General features: G+C 44.0%; 1 protein-coding gene across 1 annotated transcript; it reads right to left on the bottom strand.

Moving 5' to 3' along the window:
- Window positions 1-4437: 4437 nt before the first annotated feature.
- On the bottom strand, window positions 4438-17005 carry DUXA (double homeobox A). The gene is made up of 6 exons (XM_030821796.1): window positions 16945-17005; window positions 10499-10653; window positions 9014-9125; window positions 7837-7982; window positions 5676-5781; window positions 4438-4900 (listed from the first exon to the last, which is right to left on the bottom strand). The coding sequence occupies exons 1-6, from the start codon at window positions 16967-16969 to the stop codon at window positions 4830-4832; spliced, it is 615 nt and encodes a 204-aa protein (XP_030677656.1). The 5' UTR covers window positions 16970-17005; the 3' UTR covers window positions 4438-4829.
- Between the last annotated feature and the right edge of the window lie 6766 nt (window positions 17006-23771).

Genomic DNA, 23771 nt, shown 5'->3' with positions numbered 1-23771 from the left:
ACTATCCGATGTTTTTTCCTTTTTTTTTTTTTTTTTTTTTTTTGACAGAATCTCGCTCTGTCACCCAGGCTGGAGTGCAATGGCGTGATCTTGGCTCACTGCAATCTCCATCTCCCAGGTTCAAGCAATTCTCCTGCCTCAGCCTCCCGAGTAGCTAGGATTAACAAGGTGCGCCAACACGCCCAGCTAATCTTTTGTATGTTTAGTAGAGACGGGGTTTCACCATGCTGGCCAGGCTGGTCTCAAACTCCTGACCTCAGATGATCCACACACCTCGGCCTCCCAAAGTGCTGGGATTACAGGTGTGAGCCACAGCACCGGCGTCCAATGTTTTCTTTACATTCTTTCCCCATAAGTCACTTTCCTTCAATTTTTTTTTTTTTTTTTGAGACAAGGTCTCTCTTTGTCACCCAGGCTGGAGTGCAGTGGTGCAATCATAGGTCACTGCAGCCTCGACCTCCTGGATTCAAGCCATCCACCTACCTCAGCTTCCCAAGTAGCTGGGACCACAGGCATGTGCCACTTCACCTGGCAAATTTTTTTGAAAAATTTTTTTGTAGAGATGGAGTCTCGCCATGTTGCCCAGGCTGGTCTTGAACTCTTAGCCTCAAGCAATACTCCTGCCACAGCCTCCCAAAACGCTGGGATTACATGCAATAGCCACCATGCCTGGCCTACTTCAAATTCAAAAATTTAAACCAAACTTCATCCCCATGTCTTCACAAATGCTCGGCAAAGAAAACTCCTAAGACAATTCAGGGGCCTCTCATAACCTTACTGAGAGATGTTAATAAAGAACCTTAGTAACTTGGCTCTCAACCCCACTACCAACCCTTCCCCTCTAGCAGAAGGTTCACCCCAACAACAGGATAGAAAGAAACAATCTTCCAGGACATCAGAGGTGGCTCGCCTTACAGGAGGAAATTAGTAAGAACATTGCTCTCTGTGGGGAAAGAAAGGACGGTAAAAATTGAGATACCTGTTAATAGATTTTCTCAGCTTGAAAGAGAACTGACACTGGGCTTAAGGGAGTTCAGAATGAATCAAGAAGTGAACCATTCAAATGTGGCTGCAGTGTCTGTGTGTATCACAGATGGGATCCTTTTGAGAATGCTAGAAAAGGGAATTATGACACAGAGCCAATTCAGCCATAAACATTATTTTTGTACTTTTTCTTTCTTGCTGGTAATTTTTTCCTATTCTTTTGAGATGGAGTCTCACTCTGTTGCCCAGGCTAGAGTGCGGTGGCATGATCTTGGCTCACTGTAGCTTCCGGCTCCTTGATTCAGGCAATTCTCCTGCCTCAGCCTCCTAAGCACCTGGGATTAGAGGTGCCCACCACTACGCCCGGCTAATTTTTGTATTTTGAGTAGAGATGCGGTTTCACCATATTGACCAGGCTGGTCTTGAATTCCTGACTTCCAGTGATCCACCCGCCTCAGCCTCCCAAAGTGCTGGGATTACAGGTGTGAGCCACCATGCCTGGCCTTCTTGCTGGTAATTTTTTATTTATTTATTTTTTTGATTTATTTATTTTATTTTATTTTTTTTTTTTTTTTGAGAAGGAGTCTCGCTCTTTCACCCAGGCTTGAGTGCAGTGGCGTGATCTCGGCTCACTGCAGGCTCCGCCCCCCGGGGTTCACGCCATTCTCCTGCCTCAGCCTCCCGCGTAGCTGGGACTACAGGCGCCCACTACCTCACCCAGCTAATTTTTTGTATTTTTAGTAGAGATGGGGTTTCACCGTGTTAGCCAGGATGGTCTCGATCTCCTGACCTCGTGATTCGCCCGCCTCGGCCTCCCAAAGTGCTGGGATTACAGGCGTGAGCCACCGCGCCCGGCCTAAGGTTCTTTATTAACATCTCACAGTAGAGGGTACGAGAGGCCCCTGAATTGTCTTAGGAAATTTCTTCAGTGAGCATTTGTGAAGACCCGGATGAAGGTTGGGTTGAACTTTTGTCACGGGTCCATTGGCAGTCTAGTCACAAGCGCCTCCTGGATCTTTGGGTCCCGGCGGAAGACGATGCCAAACTCTCAAACTGCCACGAGGTAGCCTGGAAAGAACCCCACAGTCCAGAAAGAGCCTCGAAAGTGGTTTCGTGAGGTGGAATTTACTCCTGGTGAAGACACTGTGAACCCTGTTTAAACTACAACAGAGGATTTCGAATATTGATGCACGTAGTTAAAAAAGCAGTGGCAGGCTTTGAGAGGATTGACTCCAATTTTAAAAGAGGCTCTACTATTGGGTAAAATGCTATCAAACAACATTGCATGCTACAGAGAAGTCTTTCGTGGAAGGAAGGGTCAGTTAATGTGGCAAATTTCATTGTTGGTTTAAGAAATTGTTACAACCACTTCAAAATTTAGCAACCACCACCCTATCAGCCAGCAGCCAACGACCTCGAGGCAGGATTCTTCACCAGCAAAAAAGATGACGACTCCCTGAAGGCTAAGATCATTATTAGTATTTTTAGCAGTAAAGTATTTTTATATAATTTCTTTTTTAAAAAATAATGGAGCTTCAAATAAAGGCATTAAGTATTTTTTCTTTTAATAGACGGGGTTTTGCCATGTTTTCCAGGCTGAGCTCAAGCAGTCCACCTGCCTCAGCCTCCCAAAGTGCTGGGATTACAGGCGTGAGTCACTGCACCCAGCCAGCATCAAGTGTTATAAAATTAAAGTATGTGCCTTGTTTCCTAGACATAACACCATTTCACACTTTATTAGACTACAGTGTAGTGTAAACGTAACTTCTTTTTTTTTTTTTTTTTTTGAGAGGGAGTCTCGCTCTGTCACCCAGGCTGGAGTGCAATGGCGCGATCTCGGCTCACTGCAAGCTCCGCCTCCCAGGTTCACGCCATTCTCCTGCCTCAGCCTCCCGAGTAGCTGGGACTACAGGCGCCCGCCACCACGCCCGGCTAATTTTTTGTATTTTTTTTTAGTAGAGACGGGGTTTCACCATGTTAGCCAGGATGGTCTCAATCTCCTGACCTCGTGATCCGCCCACCTCAGCCTCCCAAAGTGCTGGGATTACAGGCGTGAGCCACCGTGCCTGGCCATAACTTCTTTTTTTAAATAGAGACAGGATCTCCCTACATTGCCCAGGTTGACCTCACAACTCCTGGTCTCAAGTGATCCTCCCCCTTCCATGTCCTAAAGTACTGGGATTATAGGCATGAGCCACCACACCCAGCCAATGTAACTTTATATTCACAAGGAAACAAAACAATTTGTGTGACTCGCTTTACAGCAATATTTGCTGTATTGTGGTTGTCTGCAACCCAATCCACAGTATCTTTGAGGTATGGCTGGACTTTCTAAGTGTTTCCTGAGTCAGCCTACTTTTTCTCCATTTTTTGGTCATTATTCTATCCATTTTTTTGTTTTGTTTTGCTGTTGTTGTTTGGAAACAAGAACTTGCTGTGTCGCCCAGGCTGGAGTGCAGCAGCACGATCATAGCTCACTGCAGCCTCACCATCCCTGTGTTCAAATGATTGTCCTGCCTCAGCCTCCTGAGTTGCTGAGACTACAGATGCACACTACCACACCTGGCTCATTTTTTAAAAATTGTTTGTAGAGATGAGTCTCATCATGTTGCCCTGGCTGATCTGGAACTCCTGGCCTCAAGCCATCCTTCCGCCTCAGCCTCCTGAGTAGCCCTGATCAATCCATTGTTGAAGAAAACATGGATGTTACTTTGCAGTCTGTCGACCTGAATTTGTGTTTGCTTGACATTGCGTAATTACTAGTTTCAGCTTACCCACTTTTTGTCAGTAACACGCAGAAGAGACCGTGGCCTTCTTACTGTATCATATTAGGAAGCATCTCACATTGGTTTGTGCCATTACTGGTGCAGTGACTTTCTTTTTTTTTTTTTTTTTTTTTGAGACAGTCTCGCTCTGTCACCCAGGCTGGAGTGCAGTGGCGCAATCTCGGCTCACTGCGAGCTCTGCCTCCTGGGTTCACGCCATTCTCCTGCCTCAGCCTCTCCAAGTAGCTGGGACTACAGGCGCCCACCACCATGCCCGGCTAATTTTTTGTATTTTTAGTAGAGACGGGGTTTCACCGTGGTCTCGATCTCCTGACCTCGTGATCCACCCGCCTCAGCCTCCCAAAGTGCTGGGATTACAAGCGTGAGCCACCGCGTCCGGCCTTGGTGCAGTGACTTTCAGCCACTTGGTTAAGGTAGAGCTGGCCATATTTCTCCACTGCAAAATTACTGATTTTCCTTTTGTAATTAATAAGTGTGTGTGAGTAGATTCTTTGAGATGAGGTATATATCTCGTTCTTCCTCAAACTTAAAGGTTTTTTTTTAAGTGAAAGCAAATTTGTTAAGAAAGTAAAGGAATAAAAGAATGGCTACTCCATAGGCAGAGCAGTGTCACTTTAAGGTTATGACGTCAAGTGATTTTTGTCCAAATCAATAATTACTGTGATGATTGAAAAAAGATTATTATCAAGTTTAGTTTCATTGTCTCAAGGTCTGCTGAACTCTGGATCTAGGCTGTGTCAACAGGGTAGTGTGGTATGCCCTGTACCCATCTCTGCCTCCTACAGTCCTTTTCATTTATTTTGTTTTTTTATAATAGAGGCAGAGTCTTGCTATATGCTGTCCAGGCTGGTTTCAAACTCCTGAGCTCAAGCAATCTTCCTGCCTTGCCCTCCCAAAGTAGTGGGATGACAAAGTGTGAGCCACCACATCTGGTCAAGTCCTTTACCATCTTCAGAAGGCTTAGCTTGCGGTTTCAGCAGAAGGATAGACTCCCAGGAAGACTGTGAGAGAGATTTGGGGCCCAGTTGATAATATCAAGTACACTGAATTTGACTATGTTCACCATGTTCTGGCTCCAGAGAAATGAGAGTCACTGGTGAAGTTGGTGCCATTTTGTGTATCTTCTGTACCTAAGGAGGAAAAAAGATAGGGGAAAGAATGTAAGAGGTCAGCTTATATTCACAAACACGGAAGTCAACCTTTTCCCACCTTTTCTTTTTCTTTTTTTTTTTGAGACAGAGTCTTGCTGTGTTGCCCAGGCTGGAGTGCAGTGGTGCGATCTCAGCTCACTGCAAGCTCCGCCTCCCGGGTTCATGCCATTCTCCTGCCTCAGCCTCCCTAGTAGCTGGGACTACAGGCGCCCACCACCATGCCTGGCTAATTTTCTGTATTTTTAGTAGAGACGGGGTTATGGTCTCGATCTCCTGACCTTGTGATCCGCCCACCTCAGCCTCCCAAAGTGCTGGGATTACAGGCGTGAGCCACCGCGCCCAGCCCCCACCTTTTCAATCCAATATGGAACCTACTACTTCCTGGGAAAGCCATGCCCCTGCTGCCCCTGGAAGACCACACCTGAGGATTCATTCCTCTGTTCACTCAATCACACCTTCAACAGAAGTGTATTGAGCATTTCCTTTGTACCAGGCACTGGGGATACATCAGTGAACAGAATTTGTATCCATGGGGGTTGCTGGACTCCAGTTGGAAAGTGGGCAGTGGATTCTTCAGAAGGTCCACGGCCTGGGAAGAGTCTTTGGGGACTGTGAGCAACCCCATGGTACCGTGGAGCACTTGGGTGGGAATATCCTCCACCTCCCAAGGGGAGCTGTCGGCTCCACCATGACGAAGCACTGGACATCCAAGGGCTCCGCTTGTGAACCACATTGGAAACAACAGGCTAGTTACCTTGCAGTCCCTCAGGACTCTTGCCTTGCTCTTCTCGTTCTAAGGACGCCACAGATTCCCTTTTTCTCTGGAGAAGTAATCTAGATCTTCGATTTTGGAACCAAATCTAAGGGGGTAAGACAAAGAAACTTAATTTAAACAAAGAATGTTGTGTAAAACTCATGATTGCTTTCTTCTCCTTTTTCTTTTCTTTTTTTTTTTTTTTTTTTGAGACAGTGGTCTCTCTCAGAGTAGCTAGTGCTACAGGTGTACATCATCACATTAGGCTAACTTTTAAACTTTTTGTAGAGACGAGGCTTCACCATGTGGCCCAGGCTGATCTTGAACTTCTAGGCGCAAGCAATCCTCCCAAGTAGCTGGGACTAGAGGCACACTTGACTGTCCCCAACCCAAGATATATATATATATATATATATATATATATATATATATACACATATATATATATATACACATATATATATGTGTGTGTGTGTGTGTGTATATATATACGTATATATATATACACACTTTTTTTTTTTTAATACGGAGTCTCACTCGGTCACCCAGGCTGGAGTGCAGTGGCACAATCTCGGCTCACTGCAACCTCCATCTCCCAGGTTCAAGCAATTCTCCTGCCTCAGCCTCTGGAGTAGCTGGGATTACAAGCATGCACCACCATGTCCAGGTAAATTTTTGTATTTTTAGTAGAGACGGGGTTTCTCCATGTTTTCAGGCTGGTCTCGAACTCACGATCTCAGGTGATCCACCCGCCTCGGCCTCCCAAAGTACTGGGATTACAGGTGTGAGCCATTGCGCCCAGCCACAACTCTTCATATGGCAGTTCAGTTTCAACATTGGTTTTGGAGGAGACAAACATTCAAACCGTAGCAGTCACTACCTAGTACAGTACCTAGCACATAGTAGATGCTCCGAATAATGCAAAATGAGAGAATGAAAAATGAAAATGAGATGAGGAAAGTAAAAGGAAAGAACCATCAGAACCACTAATGTGCATTCATGTCCTGCTTACAGGAGGGAGCACTGGTTTAAACGCACACACACCCTACACAGCAGTCTGACAATTTTATTCCATTTTAAGATGTGTCAGGAATGAATCCTTGGACAGACTGGTACATTTCTCTGAGCTAAATGTTAAATGTCTAATGTGGACCTCATAATTTGTTTTTTCAAGACAGAGTCTTGCTCTGTTGCCTAGGCTGGAGTGCAGTGGCGCAATCTCTACTCACTGCAACCTCCACCTCCCGGGTTCAAGCGATTCTCCTCCCTCAGCCTGCAAAGTAGCTGGGACTACAGGCGTGCACCACCATGCCCGGCTAATTTTTGTATTTTTGTAGAGATGGGGGTTTCACCATGTTGGCCAGGCTGGTCTTGAACTCCTGACCTCAGGTGATCTGCCCACCTCAGCCTCCCAAAGTGCTGGCATTACAGACTTGAGTCACCACACGCAGCCTGGACCTCATACCTCATAACTCTAACCTCAGGGCATAATTAGAAGATCCGAAGGATACAGTAGACATAAAGACGTCAGTCAAACAGGCCAGGCATGGTGGCTCAACCCTGTAATCCCAGCACTTTGGGAAGCCAAGGAGGGTGGATCATCTGAGGCCAGGAGTTCAAGACCAGCCTGGGCAACATGGCGAAACCCCATCCCTACTAAAAATACAAATAATATTAGCTAGGCATGGTGGCACACACCTGTAATCCTAGCTACTCAGGCAGCCGAAGCACAAAAACCGCTTGAACCCAGGAGGTCAAGATGGCAGTGAGGCAAGATTTCGCCGCTGCACTCCAGCCTAGGTAATAGAGTGAGACCCCATCTTGGAAAAGAAAAAAAAAAGGCTTTAGCCAAATGCCTGGCTTATATGCAATGTTAACTAATATTCATTCACTCAACAAATTCTCATTGGGTGTCACGTGCCACGCACTGTTCAGGGCTCAAGGAATACAACGTTGCTCAAGACAGACAGAAAATACCAGAAGAGGATGTGAGATTGAGTCCTGTGGGCACCTGGGGGTAGAAGCCAGCAGAGTAGGAACAGCTGTGAAAGACCCTGAACTGTGCCCAGCAGGATGAGGAACCGCCTGAGGCCCATGTGGCTTCCTTTCCTGTATACCTAGATCCCTAGGAGATGGGACAACCACACTTCTTTTCACTCACTTGGACTCTTGACTCTGGAACACCGATTTCTTTAGCAAGTTCTTCTCTGGAATCAATCCCAGGGTATGGGTTTTTCATAAATGCCTCGATGAGAGTGTGTAACTGAGTGGCGCTGTAGGTCGTACGACACCGTCTGGCTTCTCTACCTGGAGAACGCATGGAAAGATGGAGGGGGGCGGTCAAGGAGTATTGCAAGGGTCCGTTCACATATTCAAACACAGAACCCAAACTTGTCACTCTCCCTCCAATTTCGATCCCACTGACTCCTCCTGAGAGGATCTTGTCCCAGGTTCCTTCCAGGTGGAAGGTTCTAGAGGAGACACAGGATGATATGTCTGGGCTTCTGGACTCCAGTAGAAAGAAAGTAGGCAAGAGGCCGGGCGCGGTGGCTCACGCCTGTAATGCCAGCACTTTGAGAGGCTGAGAGGGGGCAGATCATGAGGTCAGGAGTTCAAGACCAGCCTGACCAATATGGTGAAACCTCGTCTCTACTAAAAGTACAAAAATTGCCGGGCGCGGTGGCTCACGCCTGTAATCCCAGCACTTTGGGAGGCCGAGGCGGGCAGATCACGAGGTCAGGAGATCGAGACCATCCTGGCTAACAGGTGAAACCCCGTCTCTACTAAAAATACAGAAAAATTAGCCGGGCGTAGTGGCGGGCGCCTGTAGTCCCAGCTACTTGGGAGGCTGAGGCAGGAGAATGGCGTGAACCTGGGAGGCGGAGCTTGCAGTGAGCCGAGATTGCGCCACTGCACTCCAGCCTGGGCGACAGAGCGAGATTCCGTCTCAAAAAAAAAAAAAAAAAAAGTACAAAAATTAGCTGGGCGTAGTGGCGCGCACCAGTAAATCCCAGCTACTTGAGAGGCTGAGGCAGAAGAATTACTTGAACCTGGGAGGCAGAGGTTGTAGTGAGCCAAGATCAAGCCACTGCACTCCAGCCTGGGTGACAGAGTGAGACTCCATCTCAAAAAATAAATGAATAAATAAATAAATAAATAAATAAATAAGAAAGCCTGGGAAGAGGGCAGGGGAGAACTTCTAGGGTACGATGAACCCTTTGCCACCATAAGACCCTGAACAGGAGGTCATCAGGGAGGAGACATTCTTTTCTCAAAGTAGCAGTTGGCTCTACCGTAGAGAAGCTCTGCTGGGGAACAGAACTAAGAGGGTTATTTACTTTGAAACTCCACACCAGGTTGATCTTGCCCCTGGCTCTGGCTTGATTCTAAAGTCTCAGCTTCTGGTCTTTTCTGGAATCCGTGCCTAGCTCTTCGATTCTGAAACCAAATCTGAGTGAGGAAAAGAAAAGGAGACAATTACATGTTAATGTCATTTAAGCTACATCACTGCCTGTTCCCAAAGTGAGCAATTCTTATTGGGCCTAAGCCCAGGATTATTATTCACTTCTGTCACTTTCAACCAAGTCTTCTTTTTTTTTCTCTTTTTTTTTTTTTTGAGATGCAGTCTCACTTTGTGGCCCAGGCTGGAGTGCAGTGGCATGATCTCAGCTCACTGCAACCTCCACCTCCCGAGTTCAAGTATTCCTGCCTCAGCCTCCCAAGGAGCTAGGATTATAGTGTGTGCCATCATGACTGGCTAATTTTTGTATTTTTAGTAGAGATGGGGTTTCTCCATGTTGGTCAGGCTGGTCTCGAACTCCCGACCTCAGGTGATCCACCCACCTCGGCTTCCCAAAGTGCTGGGATTATAAGCATGACCTACCATGCCCGGCCCATCTACCAAGTCTTAGGTCAAGACTTGGCATTCACACCCAGGGCAACATAGTGTGACAACATCATCTCTACTAAAAACAAAAAAATAAAAAAAAAAATTAGCCGGGCACAGTGGCTCATGCCTGTAATCCCAGCACTTTGGGAGGCCGAGGCAGGCAGATCACGAGGTCAGGAGTTCAAGACCAGCCTGGCCAACATAGTGAAACTCCGTCTCTACTAAAAATACAAGAAAAAATTAGCTGGTCATGGTGGCAGGCGCCTGTAGTCCCAGCTACTTGGGAGGCTGAGGCAGGAGAATCACTTGAACTTGGGAGGCGAGGGTTTCAGTGAGCCAAGATCGCGCCACTGCACTCCAGCCTGGACGACACAGCAAGACTCTGTCTCAAAAAAAAAAAAAAATTAGCCGTGGTGGCACGTGCCTATAGTCCCAGCTATCTGGGAGGCTGAGGGAGGGTTGCTTGAGCCTGGGATTAAGGCTTCAGTGAGCCGTGATTGTGCCCCTGCACTCCAGCCTGGGTGAGGCAGTGAGACTCTGTCTCAAAAAGATAAAAAGATGAAAATAAAAATAAAAATAAAAGATTGGGCATTCAGAATCTTCACCATCTGCTGCCAACATGATTTGCTCTAATTATTAATATTTAATTGGTAAATAGCTGCTGCAATTATTACAGGTTTAAAAACCAGCTCAAGTATCTCCTCCTCTGAAGGTACGCCTACACGCGTTCTCTCACCTCCTGTGAGCTCGCTCATCCTCGGTATCCACATCTATGAAGTAAGGCTAAGACCAACACCTTCGTGGGTTTATTGAGGGTCAGTTGAGATACTCCCCACCAAGCCCTCAGCACATGGGTACATAGTATGGGCTGCGTTAATGGTTCTCCCTCCTGCCTTTCTACTTCCAGTCCTGGAGATACCGAACCTTAACTTACCTGGATTCTGGACTCTTCTGTATTGATTTCTAAAGCAAGTTTTTGTTTGGTAGCATAACCTGGGTAAGGCTTTTGATTGAAGGTATTGATGAGGATTTTCAATTGATCTTCTGTGAATTTGGTGCGACAGCGCCTACGATTTGCTGTTACCATCTCTGTAGGAAGATTACAAAAGAAGAAGCATGTAATAGGTTAATTTATATATTCAAACTTCAGGTTCAAGCTAGTCTCTCACTTCCTGTTTCCGAATCCACTGGAACCCACTCCAGGAGAACTACCCTCATACAATTATGGAGCTCTTGAACACACAGTGGCGATTTTTCAACTTCTTTAGCTCATCTGAGTGCCATACTAAGAAGTCAGGGATCCTCTGTTTTGAAAAACCATTAGAAACCATTGTGAGCCAGGTGTGGTGGTTCATGCCTGTAATCCCAGCACTTTAGGAAGTCAAGGTGGGCAGATCATGAGGTCAGGAGTTCCAGACCAGTCTGGCCAACACGATGAAACTCCATCTGTACTAAAAATACAAAAAATTAGCCAGTCTTAGTGGCATGTGCCTGTAATCCCAGCTACTCAGGAGGCGGAGGCAGCAGAATTGCTTGAACCTGGGAGGCGGAGGTTGCAGTGAGCCAAGATCGTGCCATTGCACTCCAGCCTGGGTAACAGAGTGAGACTCTATCTCAAAAAAAAAAAAAAAAAAATCTGGGCGTGGTGGCTCACACTTGTAATCCCAGCACTTTGGGAGGCCGAGGCGGGCGGATCACGAGGTCAGGAGATCAAGACCATCCTGGCTAACATGATGAAACCCTGTCTCTACTAAAAATGCAAAAAATTAGCCAGGCATAGTGGCGGGCGCCTGTAGCCCCAGCTACTCGGGAGGCTGAGGCAGGAGAATGGCGTGAACTCGGGAGGCAGAGCTTGCAGTGAGCTGAGATTGCGCCACTGCACTCCAGCCTGGGTGACCTCCAGCCTGGGTGACAGAGCGAGACTGTCTCAAAAAAATAAAATAAAATAAAAAATAAATAAAAATAAAAACGTGTATGTCATGAAAATGCCAATAATTTTTTTTAAAAAAACAATGTGTTCTGTTCATACGGATTAGAAACAATCTAAGTCAATAATGCATGCGATATGTCATTATAGTGATGAAACCATAGAAATGAAGAGTTTGTGATACAAGGACCATTTCAACCCCTTTCAGTTTTTCAGGTCAAAATTCCTTGGTGCATATATTTTATTTTTATTATTTTTATTTTTTCAGGCAGGATCTCACTCTGTTGCCCAGGCTGGAGTGCAGTGGCGCAATCATGGCACACTGCAGATTTCACCTCCAGAGGCTCTGGTGATCCTCCTACCTCAGCCTCCTGAGTAGCTGGGACTACAGGTGCACACCCCCACACCCGACTAATTTTTCTACTTTTTGATAGAGTTTCGCCACGTTGTCCAGGCTGGTCTCAAATTCCTGGGCTCAAGCGATTCCCCAGCCTTGGCCTCCCAAAGTGCTGAGATTACAGATATGAGCCACCACCCCTGGCCAGAGCATATTTTTTTTACTTCGACCTCCATTGCTCAATAGCAATAGCTGGCAAACAGTATCAGTTTCCAAGGTATTTTTAAAAACACCACAGGGAGGACAAAATTAACTGGAAAAAGAATTTCATACTTTCAGTAGAATTTTCCAATAGGAAAAAAATACCACATCACATAATTTTCTGGATAGGACATCTCCTTGAAATAACCAAATCTGGAAAGCGTTTTGGAACATGCCATTTTGTAACAGAATTAGATTTAGTGAATTGAGATGAGAAGAAAATTTACTAGAGATGCTAGAGGTTCAGTTAAAAGCCCAACAGCTTTTTTGTTTGATCTTTGAATGCTTGCCCTTGTCTTCAGTTTCACACACCTGGTCCATTGTTTTGTTTTTTGAGATGGAGTTTCACTCTTGTTGCCCAGGCTGGAGTGCAATGGTGTGGTCTTGGCTCACTGCAACCTCCACCTCCTGGATTCACGTGATTCTCCTGCCTCAGCCTCCCAAGTAGCTAGGGTTACAGGCACATGCCGCCACACCTGGCTAATTTTTTATATTTTTAGTAGAGACAGGGTTTCACCATGTTGGCTGGTCTCAAACTCCTGATCTCGTGATCCACCCACTTTGGCCTACCATAGTGCTGGGATTACAGGTGTGAGCCACTGCACCTGGCCCGTGGTCCATTGTATTTCATTGAAGGGGAAATGTTCAACTTTCACAAGCTCAATGAATTGGCTCATACAATCCGCCTTTGACATTACCCATCATTCCTCTTGAACCTGTCCATCTCCTTGACCTCATCTTACGTGACATTCCACTTGGCTTTATATGTTGCAGTGTGTACTCCTGCCATGATATCTAACTTCCATCTGACCCCCAACCCGGCCAACTTCTTCCTTCTGCAGAGTTTTCACTTGCTCCTCCCTCTACCCACAAAGCTCTTCACATGATGATGGATGAGGTCACCTTGTTCAGGTCTCAGCTTGCACGCCATCTTCTCAGAGTCCCTCCCTGACCCTCCGGTCTACGGTGGTCCACACCCCATGCTATGACCTCTCACTTTACCACCACGCTTAGCTAAGTTTTTAGCAAAACTGTAGAGATGGCCTTTCCCTAGGTTGCCCAGGCTGTCTGAGACTCCTGGCCTCCCCATACAATCCTCCCACCTCAGCCACCCCAAGTGCTGGAATTACAGGAATGAGTCACATCCACTCTTTTTTTTTTTTCCTTTGAGACAGAGTCTCACTCTGTTCCCCAGGCTAGAGTTCAGTGGCACAATATCGGCTCACTGCAGCCTCAGCCTCCTGGGTTCAAGCGATTCCCCTGCCTCAGACTCCTGAGTAGCTGGGATTTCAGGCGCCTGCCAACATGCCTGGCTAATTTTGGTATTTTTAGTAGAGACGGGGTTTTGCCACATAGGCCAGGCTGGTCTGGATGATCCACCCACCTCAGCCTCCCAAAGTGCTGGGGTTACAGGTGTGAGCCACCACGCCTGGCCAATTTCTTAAACTTTTTTAAAGGGTAGTTGTCACATGGAGTCTGAAAACGTATCAGTGAACTTTCCTTACTGCGTTATATTAAAATACATTTTTGTCTTACATTTTTTTTCAAGTTTCCAACACATTATCTTACATTTTGAATGGCTCTTTTACCTATCAATGATTTTGTAGCCTCTTGCATTTATCATTTAAAACAACAGTTTAGGCTGGGCGTAGGTGGCTCACACCTGTAATCCCATCACCTTGAGAGGCCAAGACAGGTGGATTCCTTGAGTCCAGGAGTTCAAGACTATCCTGGGCAACATAGTGTGACACCATCTAACTCATTCTACAAGGCCGGTATTACTCTGATACTCAAAGCAGGCAAATAGACACATCAAAAAAGGACAATATCCCTAATGAACATTGATGCAAAAATCCTCAACAAAATACTAGCAAACTGAATTCAACAGTACGTTAACAAGATAATTCCTCATGACCACATGGGATTTATCCCACGGATGTAAGGATGTCTCTGTACCCCATAAATATATACACTTACTACGCACCCACAAAAATTCAAAATCATTGGCCGGGCACAGTGGCTCACGCCTATAATCCCAGCACTTTGGGAGGCCAAAGCGGGCAGATCACCTGAGGTCAGGAGTTCGAGACCAGCCTGACCAACATGGAGAAACCCCGTCTCTACTAAAAATACAAAATTAGCCAGGCATGGTGGTGCATACCTGTAACCCCAGCAACTCGGGAGGCTGAGGTGGGAGAATCGCTTGAACCTGGGAGGCAGAGGTTGCAGTGAGCCGAGATTGCACCATTGCACTCCAGCCTGGGCAACAGGAGTGAAATTCCGTCTCAAAAAAAAAAAAAATTAAAAATAATTCTTTTAAAAAAGGCTAGATTACTGTAGGATTTTGGTGGAAACAAAAATTTTTTTAAAGATAAAAAATATTTTAAAATAATAAAAATGTGAAAGGCTAGTTATGCTGGCAATTCAAATAATTACATACATCCTTCTTTTCCAGACAGGCATCCTATTCCAGTATGAAGCACAGGGTTTGATGCATATGTCCCTTTTTGTTACACAGGATATTAAAAAGGTGTAATCAAGGGTTAAAGTTTAATAACATCAATAATTGTTACTGCTTAAGGACATTCCTAAGTGAAAGCGCTTTTTGTTCTTGCACTGAAAGTATGAGGGTAACTGCAGTAACTACCAGTACAATTTGGTTATACTGGTTTGATGTTCTCTGAGGTACCAGCAGATTTACCCATCATTGTTTTTGTATCATCAGTGCAAGTGTAAACACACCGAAAAGGAAAATGTCTTAGTATAATTAGGAAAGTTAGGAACCTTATAGTTCCTGGAAAGGGCTCTGGAGCTCCACAGACCATACTTTGAAAACAAGTGCCCTAAAATAAATCTTCTATTCTTCCACATATTTGTAAGTAACACCACCCCTTTCAAAAGACCACTTCATAAGATTTACATAGACCTGCCCTGATGCCTTGAGAAATTGATCCTCTCTGCTTTTGTAATTAATCTCAGAAAGCCACTCCTAAATCCATTTTGCTTTTCCTCAACTTCTACATTTCTGGAGTAGGAAAAAAAAAAAAAAAAAAAAATATATATATATATATATATATATATATATATATAGTCATTCTTTGAATTCTAATTTCTAACCCTTTACCCTTCTACACACAACAAACATTCACTTCCAGAAATGGCTAGGTAAGTCCTAGTAGAATTAACCAGAATATTTTCATCTAATTTTTCAATTGTTAAAAAATTATTGAATGCCTATTAAAAGCCAGACCCTATTCTAGGCACCATAAACAAAACAGTTAAGATATCCTTGATCTTTAAGGAGCTGAAAGATATCAAGCAAACAAGCAAAAGATGTAGTGTATCAGATGATGAGTATTTCCACGGCAAAGAAGAATCAAGTGGCAAGAGTAGAGAGTGCAGGGGTGAGGTCACAGTTTTAAGTGCAATAGTTAGGGATGGGCTCACTGAGAAAGTATAACATGAACAAAGGTACATTAAAGAGTGAGCGCTGCTGACATTTGAGAGACACATTGCAGGAGGTGGGGAGAGGCCCTGGGCTGGGACACTGCCTGTCCTATTTGACTTAAAGCAAGGAGGACAGAACATCTGGAGAAAAAGGAATAAAAGGGAAGCAGATGAGGTCACAGACCATACTGGGTGCCACGTTATCTAGGGCACGATAGGGCCAGGTGCCTTTTTGTTGAGGGTTTTGAGCAGATAAGTGACATAATTTATTTTATGTATGTATGTATGTATGTATGTATGTATTTATTTTTAAGATGGAGTCTCGCTCTCTGGCCCAGGCTGAGGTGCATGGCATGATCGCGGCTCACTGCAACCTTCACCTCCTGGATTCAAGGAATTCTTCTGCCTCAGCCTCCCGAGTAGCTGGGACTACAGGCGCCCACCAACACGCCTGGTTAATTTTTGTATTTTTAGTAGAGACGGGGTTTCACCATGTTAGCCAGGCTGGTCTTGAACTCCTGACCTCGTGATCTGTCCACCTCGGCCTCCCAAAGTGCTGGGATTACAGGCATGAGCCACTGCGCCCAGCTGCCATAATTTAATTACCAGTTTAACAACATCACATGAGGTACAGCGTTGAGAATAGGTTGGTGGAAGCAGAGAGATCAGTTAGGAGAAGACTGCAATAATCTAATGCAATGGACCAATAATCTAATGAGATAGACCAAGAAATGGTCAGATTCCTTAAATATTTGAATGTTAAAGCCACCAGAATGTCCAGCCTGACTACGTTATGTTATGTGGGAGAAAATGGAGTCAGGGGTGTTTTCTAGACATGAGGCATGACCTGGCACCTCCTGAGCTGGAGAAAACAGTGGGAGGAATAGTTCAGATATGAACATAGGGAATTCAGTTTTTGGAACATATTGAGTGTGAGATGCCTGTTAGAGACAAGTAGGCAATTAGATAAAGTCCAAAGTTCAGGAGAAAAGTTCAAACATTCTGTAGAGAGAAATCAGGAAAGTGCTTTCCAGATCTGGAATCCTTGATTCCAAGGATATTCTGAGCTCTAAACTTTGTGATGTGTCCCATAGTCGCTCTCTTTTAGCATCTGTCTCCCTCTCCTTTTTTCTTTTCCGCTCCTTCCTCCCCTCTTCTTCCTGAAGCTCAAATATGTCTTATTTATTCTTGAATATCTGTACCTTTCTGAAATTCCCAATGCTCGAATGCACTGAAAACAGCCTATTTTCATAATATCACATCAGAGAAACTGGTTTTCCCTTATCCAGATACAGTTATTTTAAAGTTTAAAAACGGAACTCTCACAGCTTCTGACAAGACCAATAGGTCTTTAGCCCTGCTTTTTCCCCAAACCAACAAAAGCTCAGTTAAGCACAAGGGAACTTACTGTGTGAATAGGTGTCTTCGGCCATGCTGGAAGAGAGTCCTGAAGCCTGAGCCACTGTCTGGGAGACAAGTGACTCTGCACAGAGACTGGGTTTTATATGTGTAGCCAGGTAGTCCCGCCCACTTTTTTAAACCATTCACATAAATCTCTAGTTCCACCCTTAGTAATTGTATCACTCACTCCTTAGAAACCTGTATCCTCCATCTAAAAAGGACTAGATAGGACCCCTTTCCGTCAATTGATATTTAATAATTTACACCAGTGTATAAATTATTACCAACCCCTACACCTAAGCCATCACAAGAAGAACATTTTGGCCCACGCCACCTCACATACACAGAGTCATGCTCCTTGGCTCCCCCAACCCCCTTGTGGGAAAAAAATTCCTCCCAAATCACTGGAACCTGAACAGGGAGACAAGCTTGCAATAGTTCCCAATTTTTAAAAAAAGAATATTTCTGAGTACTATTCTGCTTACACATAGTTTTCAATGCTTATTACATACATATAGTCTTTTGTAAATGGGGTTTTTATGCTCTCCACCTATCTTTTGACATAGTGACCTCTCCTTATTAAATTAAAAGTGTTATTTCTAATTATTATCACGTAAGAGTGAGGCTAGTGAGACAGGAACAAAATTTAAGGGGGTGCTAAAAATTCTATGATCAAGATAAATAGTATTTGAATGCAACATATATTTTAAGTGATGTAAAAAGTCCATGTTAACAAAACATAAAAAATGTAAATAAAAAGAAGATTCTACCCTGCATGTGCACGACACTGCAAGTTATGCAAGTGAGGGTACCTGTGCATTGAAAAAGATGTCTCGCCATTGACCAGTCATCGATCAGTCATTGATCAGTCTTGAGGGAAGCTGGCTGGTGGCTGTCACTTTTTATATCTGTCATCTACAATAGTGCAGGATAAAAGGGAAAATTTTATTACATGTATATATTTGTGTAATTTTTTAAATGTTATTAAGAGCACATAAAGAGGTGATATGAATTTCATTTATTGATATATTTGACTATCCACAAATAAAATTTGGCCAGATATCAAGCCATTTTTGAGAAACAATTTCAAACCAGGAAAATAACATGAAATAACATTTAACAGGAAAATTTTACACTTTATTTAATTAAAACAATGATAAATTGTTTTTCTTTTCTGTATATGACATTTCATCACAATATTTTTTCAACAAATTTGTCTAGAAACCTAGAGCAGAATTTTCTGCTGTTTGTTTATATTGATGTTTATATTTTGATATAAATTATATGTACATCTACTTGAACATTAGATATTACAGTTATAAATGTGCTTTAAATTGACACAATATTGAATATTCATTATAATTATATTATCATATATAATATTAATAAACAATATAATATTGATATACTATATAACATATATATTACATTATATTATATTTACTCCAGTTAAATATTGTATTTACTTTTTACCTTTATTGAGGTACAGTTGACAAAAATGATATATATTTAAATATACAATTTGAATTCTGATATACACACATAATTGAATCCCAGATTCAATTACCATAACCAAATCAAGCTGACTGATGTATTTACCACCTCAAACCACACCCTTTGTGTTATTACATTATAGTATATTTACTCCAATTAAATATTGTATTTACTTTTTAGCTTTATTGAGGTACAGTTGACAAAAATGCTATAAATGATATATATTTTAAATATACAATTTGAATTTTGAAATACACATATGATATTATTACCATAATCAAATCAAGCTGATTGATGTATTTACCACCTCAAATCACACCCTTTGTGTGTGTGCATATATGTTACATTATATTATATTTACTCCAATTAAATATTGTATTTACTTTTTTTTTTTTTGAGACAGTGTTTCCCTCTCATTGCCCAGGCTGGAGTGCAGTGGGGTGATCTCGGCTCACTGCAACCTCCGCCTCCCAGATTCAAGTGATTCTTCTGCCTCAGGCTCCCAAGTAGCTGGGATTACAGGCATCTGCCACCACGTCTGGCTAATTTTTTGTATTTTTAGTAGAGATGGGGTTTCACCATATTGGCCAGGCTGGTCTCGAACTACTGACCTCAGGTGATCCACCTGCCTCGGCCTCCCAAAGTGCTAGGATTACAGGTGTGAGCCACCGCCCTGGGCCTTGTATTTACTTTTTAGCTTTATTGAGGTACAGTTGACAAAAAAGATATATGTTTTAAATATACGATTTGAATTTTGATATACACATATAATATGATATGGTTACCATAATCAAATCAAGCTGATTGATGTATTAACCACCTCAAATTATACCCTTTGTGTGTGTGTGTGTGTGTGTGTGTGTGTGGTCAGAACACTTTTTAAAAAAATATCCTTTTCTCTCCCATGCAGAAGAACACTTAAGAGCTATCCTTGTAGCAAAAAATAAAAATCTATCCCCTTAGCAAATGTCAAGTAGCATTGTTTTTTCATTTCTGAACGTCCCATTTAAAAATTTTTTTTCTAATTTGTTAACTATGTCACATAATGTCACAATGTACATATGTCAAATAACGTCACTATGTACCTTAAATCCCCAAAACTTATTTGTCTTGCAAAACTGAAAATTTGTACTTCTTCACCAACATTTCCCCATTTCCCCTTCACCCAAGCCCCTGGCAACCACCATTTTACTCTCTGCTTCTATTTTTGCTCCAACCTCACCGTTTGTGTCCACACTCCTTAATTTTCTTGGTCATGAGACCACGCGCTTAGATAACACCTTAGACAATGAGACCAGTGACTCTGACCTGTTTCAGTTTAGTTATTTAAAATATTTTTCTTTCTTTTTAAAATTGTATTTATTTGTTTATTTATTTGTTTTGAGAGGGTCTTGCTCTGTCGCCCAGGCTGGAATGCAATGGTGCAACCATGGCTCACTGCAGCCTCCAACTCCTGGACTCAAGCGATCCTACCCCCTAGGGCTCCAAAAGTGCTCTGAGAGTAAATGCATGAGCCACCATGCCCAGCCATCAAATTTTCAATCATTATAAATCTTAGAGCTGGAAATAATATCTCCTTGTTTTATTTTTAATTTGAGTACTAGCGTGCTTGAACACCTTTAAATCAAATGTATTTGCCATATTTTATTTTTCTTTTCTTAGCTTTCAGGTTCTTTGCTTCTTTCTTAGATAGAACATTTCTTTGAGACTTAAATATTATGCTGCATTTGTCCTATGTCCTGCAAGTGTTTTCTTAATTCAGTATTTTAAAATAATATTTTGTTTTTGTTTTTTGTATCTTTATAGCATTCTTCTAAATTGGATCTATGTTTATTTTAATTGTCTAGTCAAAGTACTGACAGGGAGGAGGGAACTTCCTGAAGACGGAGAACAAGATGTGATGCCTTTTAGTAAATGTTTACCAAAAGACACAAGATTCCATTTCCAATTCCATATCGAGAACCTTTAAAATTGTACATAAAAATGCAGGTAAGCCGTGGAGAAGGGAGGTCAACAGTGCACAGGTGGTGCCTCTGGGGAAGAATCAGAAGTCATCCTGCATCCTAAATTCCTGACCTGACCTTTCTGCAGGGCGAGTATCTGACCCGTGCTACACCATCAGCAACACAAAGGAATACTTGATGAGCTTTTATTTCCTTTTATTTGTGTGTTTCACTCCAGTTTTCAATTCCGTGCCCTCAAAAGCCCGGATATCATCACCGGTACCTCTTTTTGGCCTCACCTCTCTGTGCGGCTCCGCAAGTATGTTGTTCTCCCTGGGAGAGTGGGGCCTGCAACCTACTGGGCGCAGGCGCCTTGAGCTGCCAAGTCTGCCCTTTTACCGGCTTGGGTGCAGGCAAGGGAAATGCGTCCCCGGGCTGCGGACGCGAGCAGGGGGCGGGGGGCCGGGGGCGCGCGGGGGGCCGGGGGCGCGCGGGGGGCCGGGGGCGCGCGGGGGGCCGGGGGCGCGCGGGGGGCCGGGGGCGCGCGGGGGCCGGGGGCGCGCGGGGGGCCGGGGGCGCGCGGGGGGCCGGGGGCGCGCGAGGGGGCGGGGCGCGCGAGGGGGCGGGGCGCGCCGGGCTCGTACTCTCCGCTTCGCTCAGTGGCGGCACGGAGGGCTGGTGAGATGCCAGAGCAAGGTAGGGTCCTGTATTTGGGGACCGCTGACGTTTGGGTCCCCCTCCCGCGGCTGTTAGCGCTGCGTGGCCCGAGACCTGCGGTCGGGCGGGGGTTCAGGCTGCTTCCCGGAGGGCCCCGGCCGCGTGGTCGCCCTGCCAGAGCGGTGGATGTCTAGCAGTGCTGGGAGGCGTTGCTGTCCGGGTTCGCTTGTCTCCTGTTGTCCTAACTCTGCATCTCTCCCGGGTGAATCACAAAGCTGTAAACTAAAAATCAAATTCTAAGCTCCCAGCCAACTGAATGGACCCCTCCTCTCAGCTAAGAGCATGGCAAACTTAACCTGAAACACTAGTTCGGCCGTGATAGGAAGGAGATGGGACATGCCTCATTTTACCCTCCTCTCTTTGAAATTCAGGCACAGGTCGGGCGCGGTGGCTCATGCCTGTAATCCCAGCACTTTCGGAGGCCGAGGTGGGTGGATCACCTGAGGTCAGGAGTTCGAGAAACCCCGTCTCTACTAAAAATACAAAAATTAGCCGGGCATGGTGGCGGGTGCCTATAGTCCCAGCTACTAGGGAGGCTGAGGCAGGAGAACCGCTTGAACCCAGGAGGTGGAGGTGGCAATGAGCTGAGATCGCGCCACTGCCACTCCAGCCTCGGCGACAGAGCAAGACTCCGTCTCAAAAAAAAAAAAAAAAAAAAAAAGGAATTCAGGCACAGCTGACCAGTATTAACATTAAAATATTTTTTTTTTAGTATCTTCATGCTAAAGGGGTAAGTAGAAATTGCATGTAGCCTCCCATCAGTTTATTCCAAATAGCAAACATTTACCAAGCCCTGAGTTATTAACTATGTATTTTCTTTTTGTAAACCTTACAGTTGAGCAGGCAAGTAATAATATTATCTCCATATTTTTAATGTGAGGAAACTGAGGCCCAGGAAGACATGTAATTTGCCCAATATCAGGTATTCAGTATATTGGAGATTTGAAGGACAAGTTATTTATTTTGAAAAATGTATACCTTTTCCAAAGTTCCAACAATAATTCAATGAACACATTTATTCTGCCCCAGAATTGGCAATGATGTTATGTCCTATAAGGAGGTACCTAAGTATACAGTTTGTCCATTTGGGAGATTTGAATTTTGACTACTTGGTTAAGATGGTATCTACTGGATCTCTCCACTCTTTCTTCTTTGTAATTAATAAGTAATCTGTGGGTCAATTCTTTGCAATGTCTGAATAATATTAAGTCCCCCCACTTCACCCTCTAGTTTTAGCCTCTGTTGATGATTCTTCCCCGAATCTGTGATCACTGCTTGTGGGGATTCTATTTCTATTACTTCTTTACATTTTATACTTATAAGTTGACACTCCTGTAAAGAACTTACCCATCCCATTCTTTTTTCTTTTCTTTTTTTTTTTTTGTTTTTGAGAAAGAGTCTCACTCCTGTCATCCAGGCTGGAGTGCAGTGGTGCGATCTCGGCTCACTGCAGCCTCTGCCTCGTGAGTTCAAGTGATTCTCCTCTCTCAGCCTCCCAAGTAGCTGAGACTACAGGCGTGTGCTACCACACCCAGCTAATTTTGTTTTTTGGGAGGTTTTTTTTTTGTTTTTATTTTTATTTTTTTTAGTAGAGATGGGGTTTCACCATGTTGGCCAGGCCGGTCTCAAACTCATGACCTCAGGTGATCCACCCCACTCGGCCTCCCAAAGTGTTGAGATTACAGGCGTGAGCCAACACGCCTGGCCCATCCCATCCTTTTTAAGTTAGTCAATTATTTTAGAAGCCACATGGAGTAGATGATATTTATCTGCTGCATTATAATCCATTTATCTCATTGTATTGGTGCTCCCACCACCCAGCATTAGCCTCTCCAAACTCAAGTAGGCTTGACTTTCTGATTTCTATCACAGAGCTCCTAAAACACTTGGAATTTCCTGTGTGTTGAAATGTCTTTTGTTATTTTTAATGACTTTTTGATCACATCTCAGTTTATACCAATGAGCTGGCTTAGGGTGGAGACCCTAGACAGCCTCAGGATGAAGCTGGTCACCAGAAAGACTAGAGAGTTGGAACTGTCAGTCCCACCCACCAACCTCTGTGAAGGGGAAGGGGTGGGGTGGCTTGACATGAAGCTCCATAGAAACTCTTGGACAACAAGATTTTAGCTTTCCAGATTGCTGAACACATTAAGTGTTCCTGGAGAGGGCATGGAAGCTCCACACCTCTTCTCACATACCGTGCCCTGTGTATCTTTTCTATCTGACTGTTTGTTTGTATCCTTTGTGATATCTTTTACTATAAAACAGTAAACATAAGCAAAGTGTTTCCCCGAGTTCTATGAGCCATTCTAGAAATGAGTTCTAGGGGGTTGTGGGAACCCCAATTCTAATGTGGTTGGTCAAAAGCACAGGCCACAACCAGGTGATTGTGATTGGCATCTGAAGTGAAGGGCAATTTTATGGGACTTAGTCCTCAACCTATGGGATGTGACACTTCCTTCAAGTAGATAGTGTCAGATTTGAATTATAGGACACCTACTGGTGTCTCCTGGAGAACTGGGATGGATGAAAAAACCTCCACTCATTTGGTCACACAAATGTTCTGTTTTGAGTGAATTGAAAGAAAAGAACAGTTAGTTTTTTTGCTTTAGATGTGGTGTCAGAAATGGGATATTGAGTGATTGTGTAAGAGTGGGAGCACTTGGCAGAGAAGTCAAAG

This window comes from Nomascus leucogenys, chromosome 10 (assembly GCF_006542625.1).
Source record: "Nomascus leucogenys isolate Asia chromosome 10, Asia_NLE_v1, whole genome shotgun sequence".
Classification (NCBI taxonomy): Eukaryota; Metazoa; Chordata; class Mammalia; order Primates; family Hylobatidae; genus Nomascus; species Nomascus leucogenys.
Note: the sequence above shows the minus strand (reverse complement) of the source record. Positions and strands in the feature narration are given on the sequence as shown.

Bases quoted from the DNA above. Each gene is read 5' to 3' on its own strand.
- DUXA (XM_030821796.1), bottom strand. From the start codon at position 16,969: ATGGCCGAAGACACCTATTCACACA. The intron at 9,126-10,498 runs GTAAGTTAAGGT...TTCCTCACTCAG, and splicing joins CAGAAGAGTCCAGAATCCAG to ATTTGGTTTCAGAATCGAAG. The intron at 5,782-7,836 runs GTGAGTGAAAAG...TTACCCCCTTAG, and splicing joins TTCCAGAGTCAAGAGTCCAA to ATTTGGTTCCAAAATCGAAG.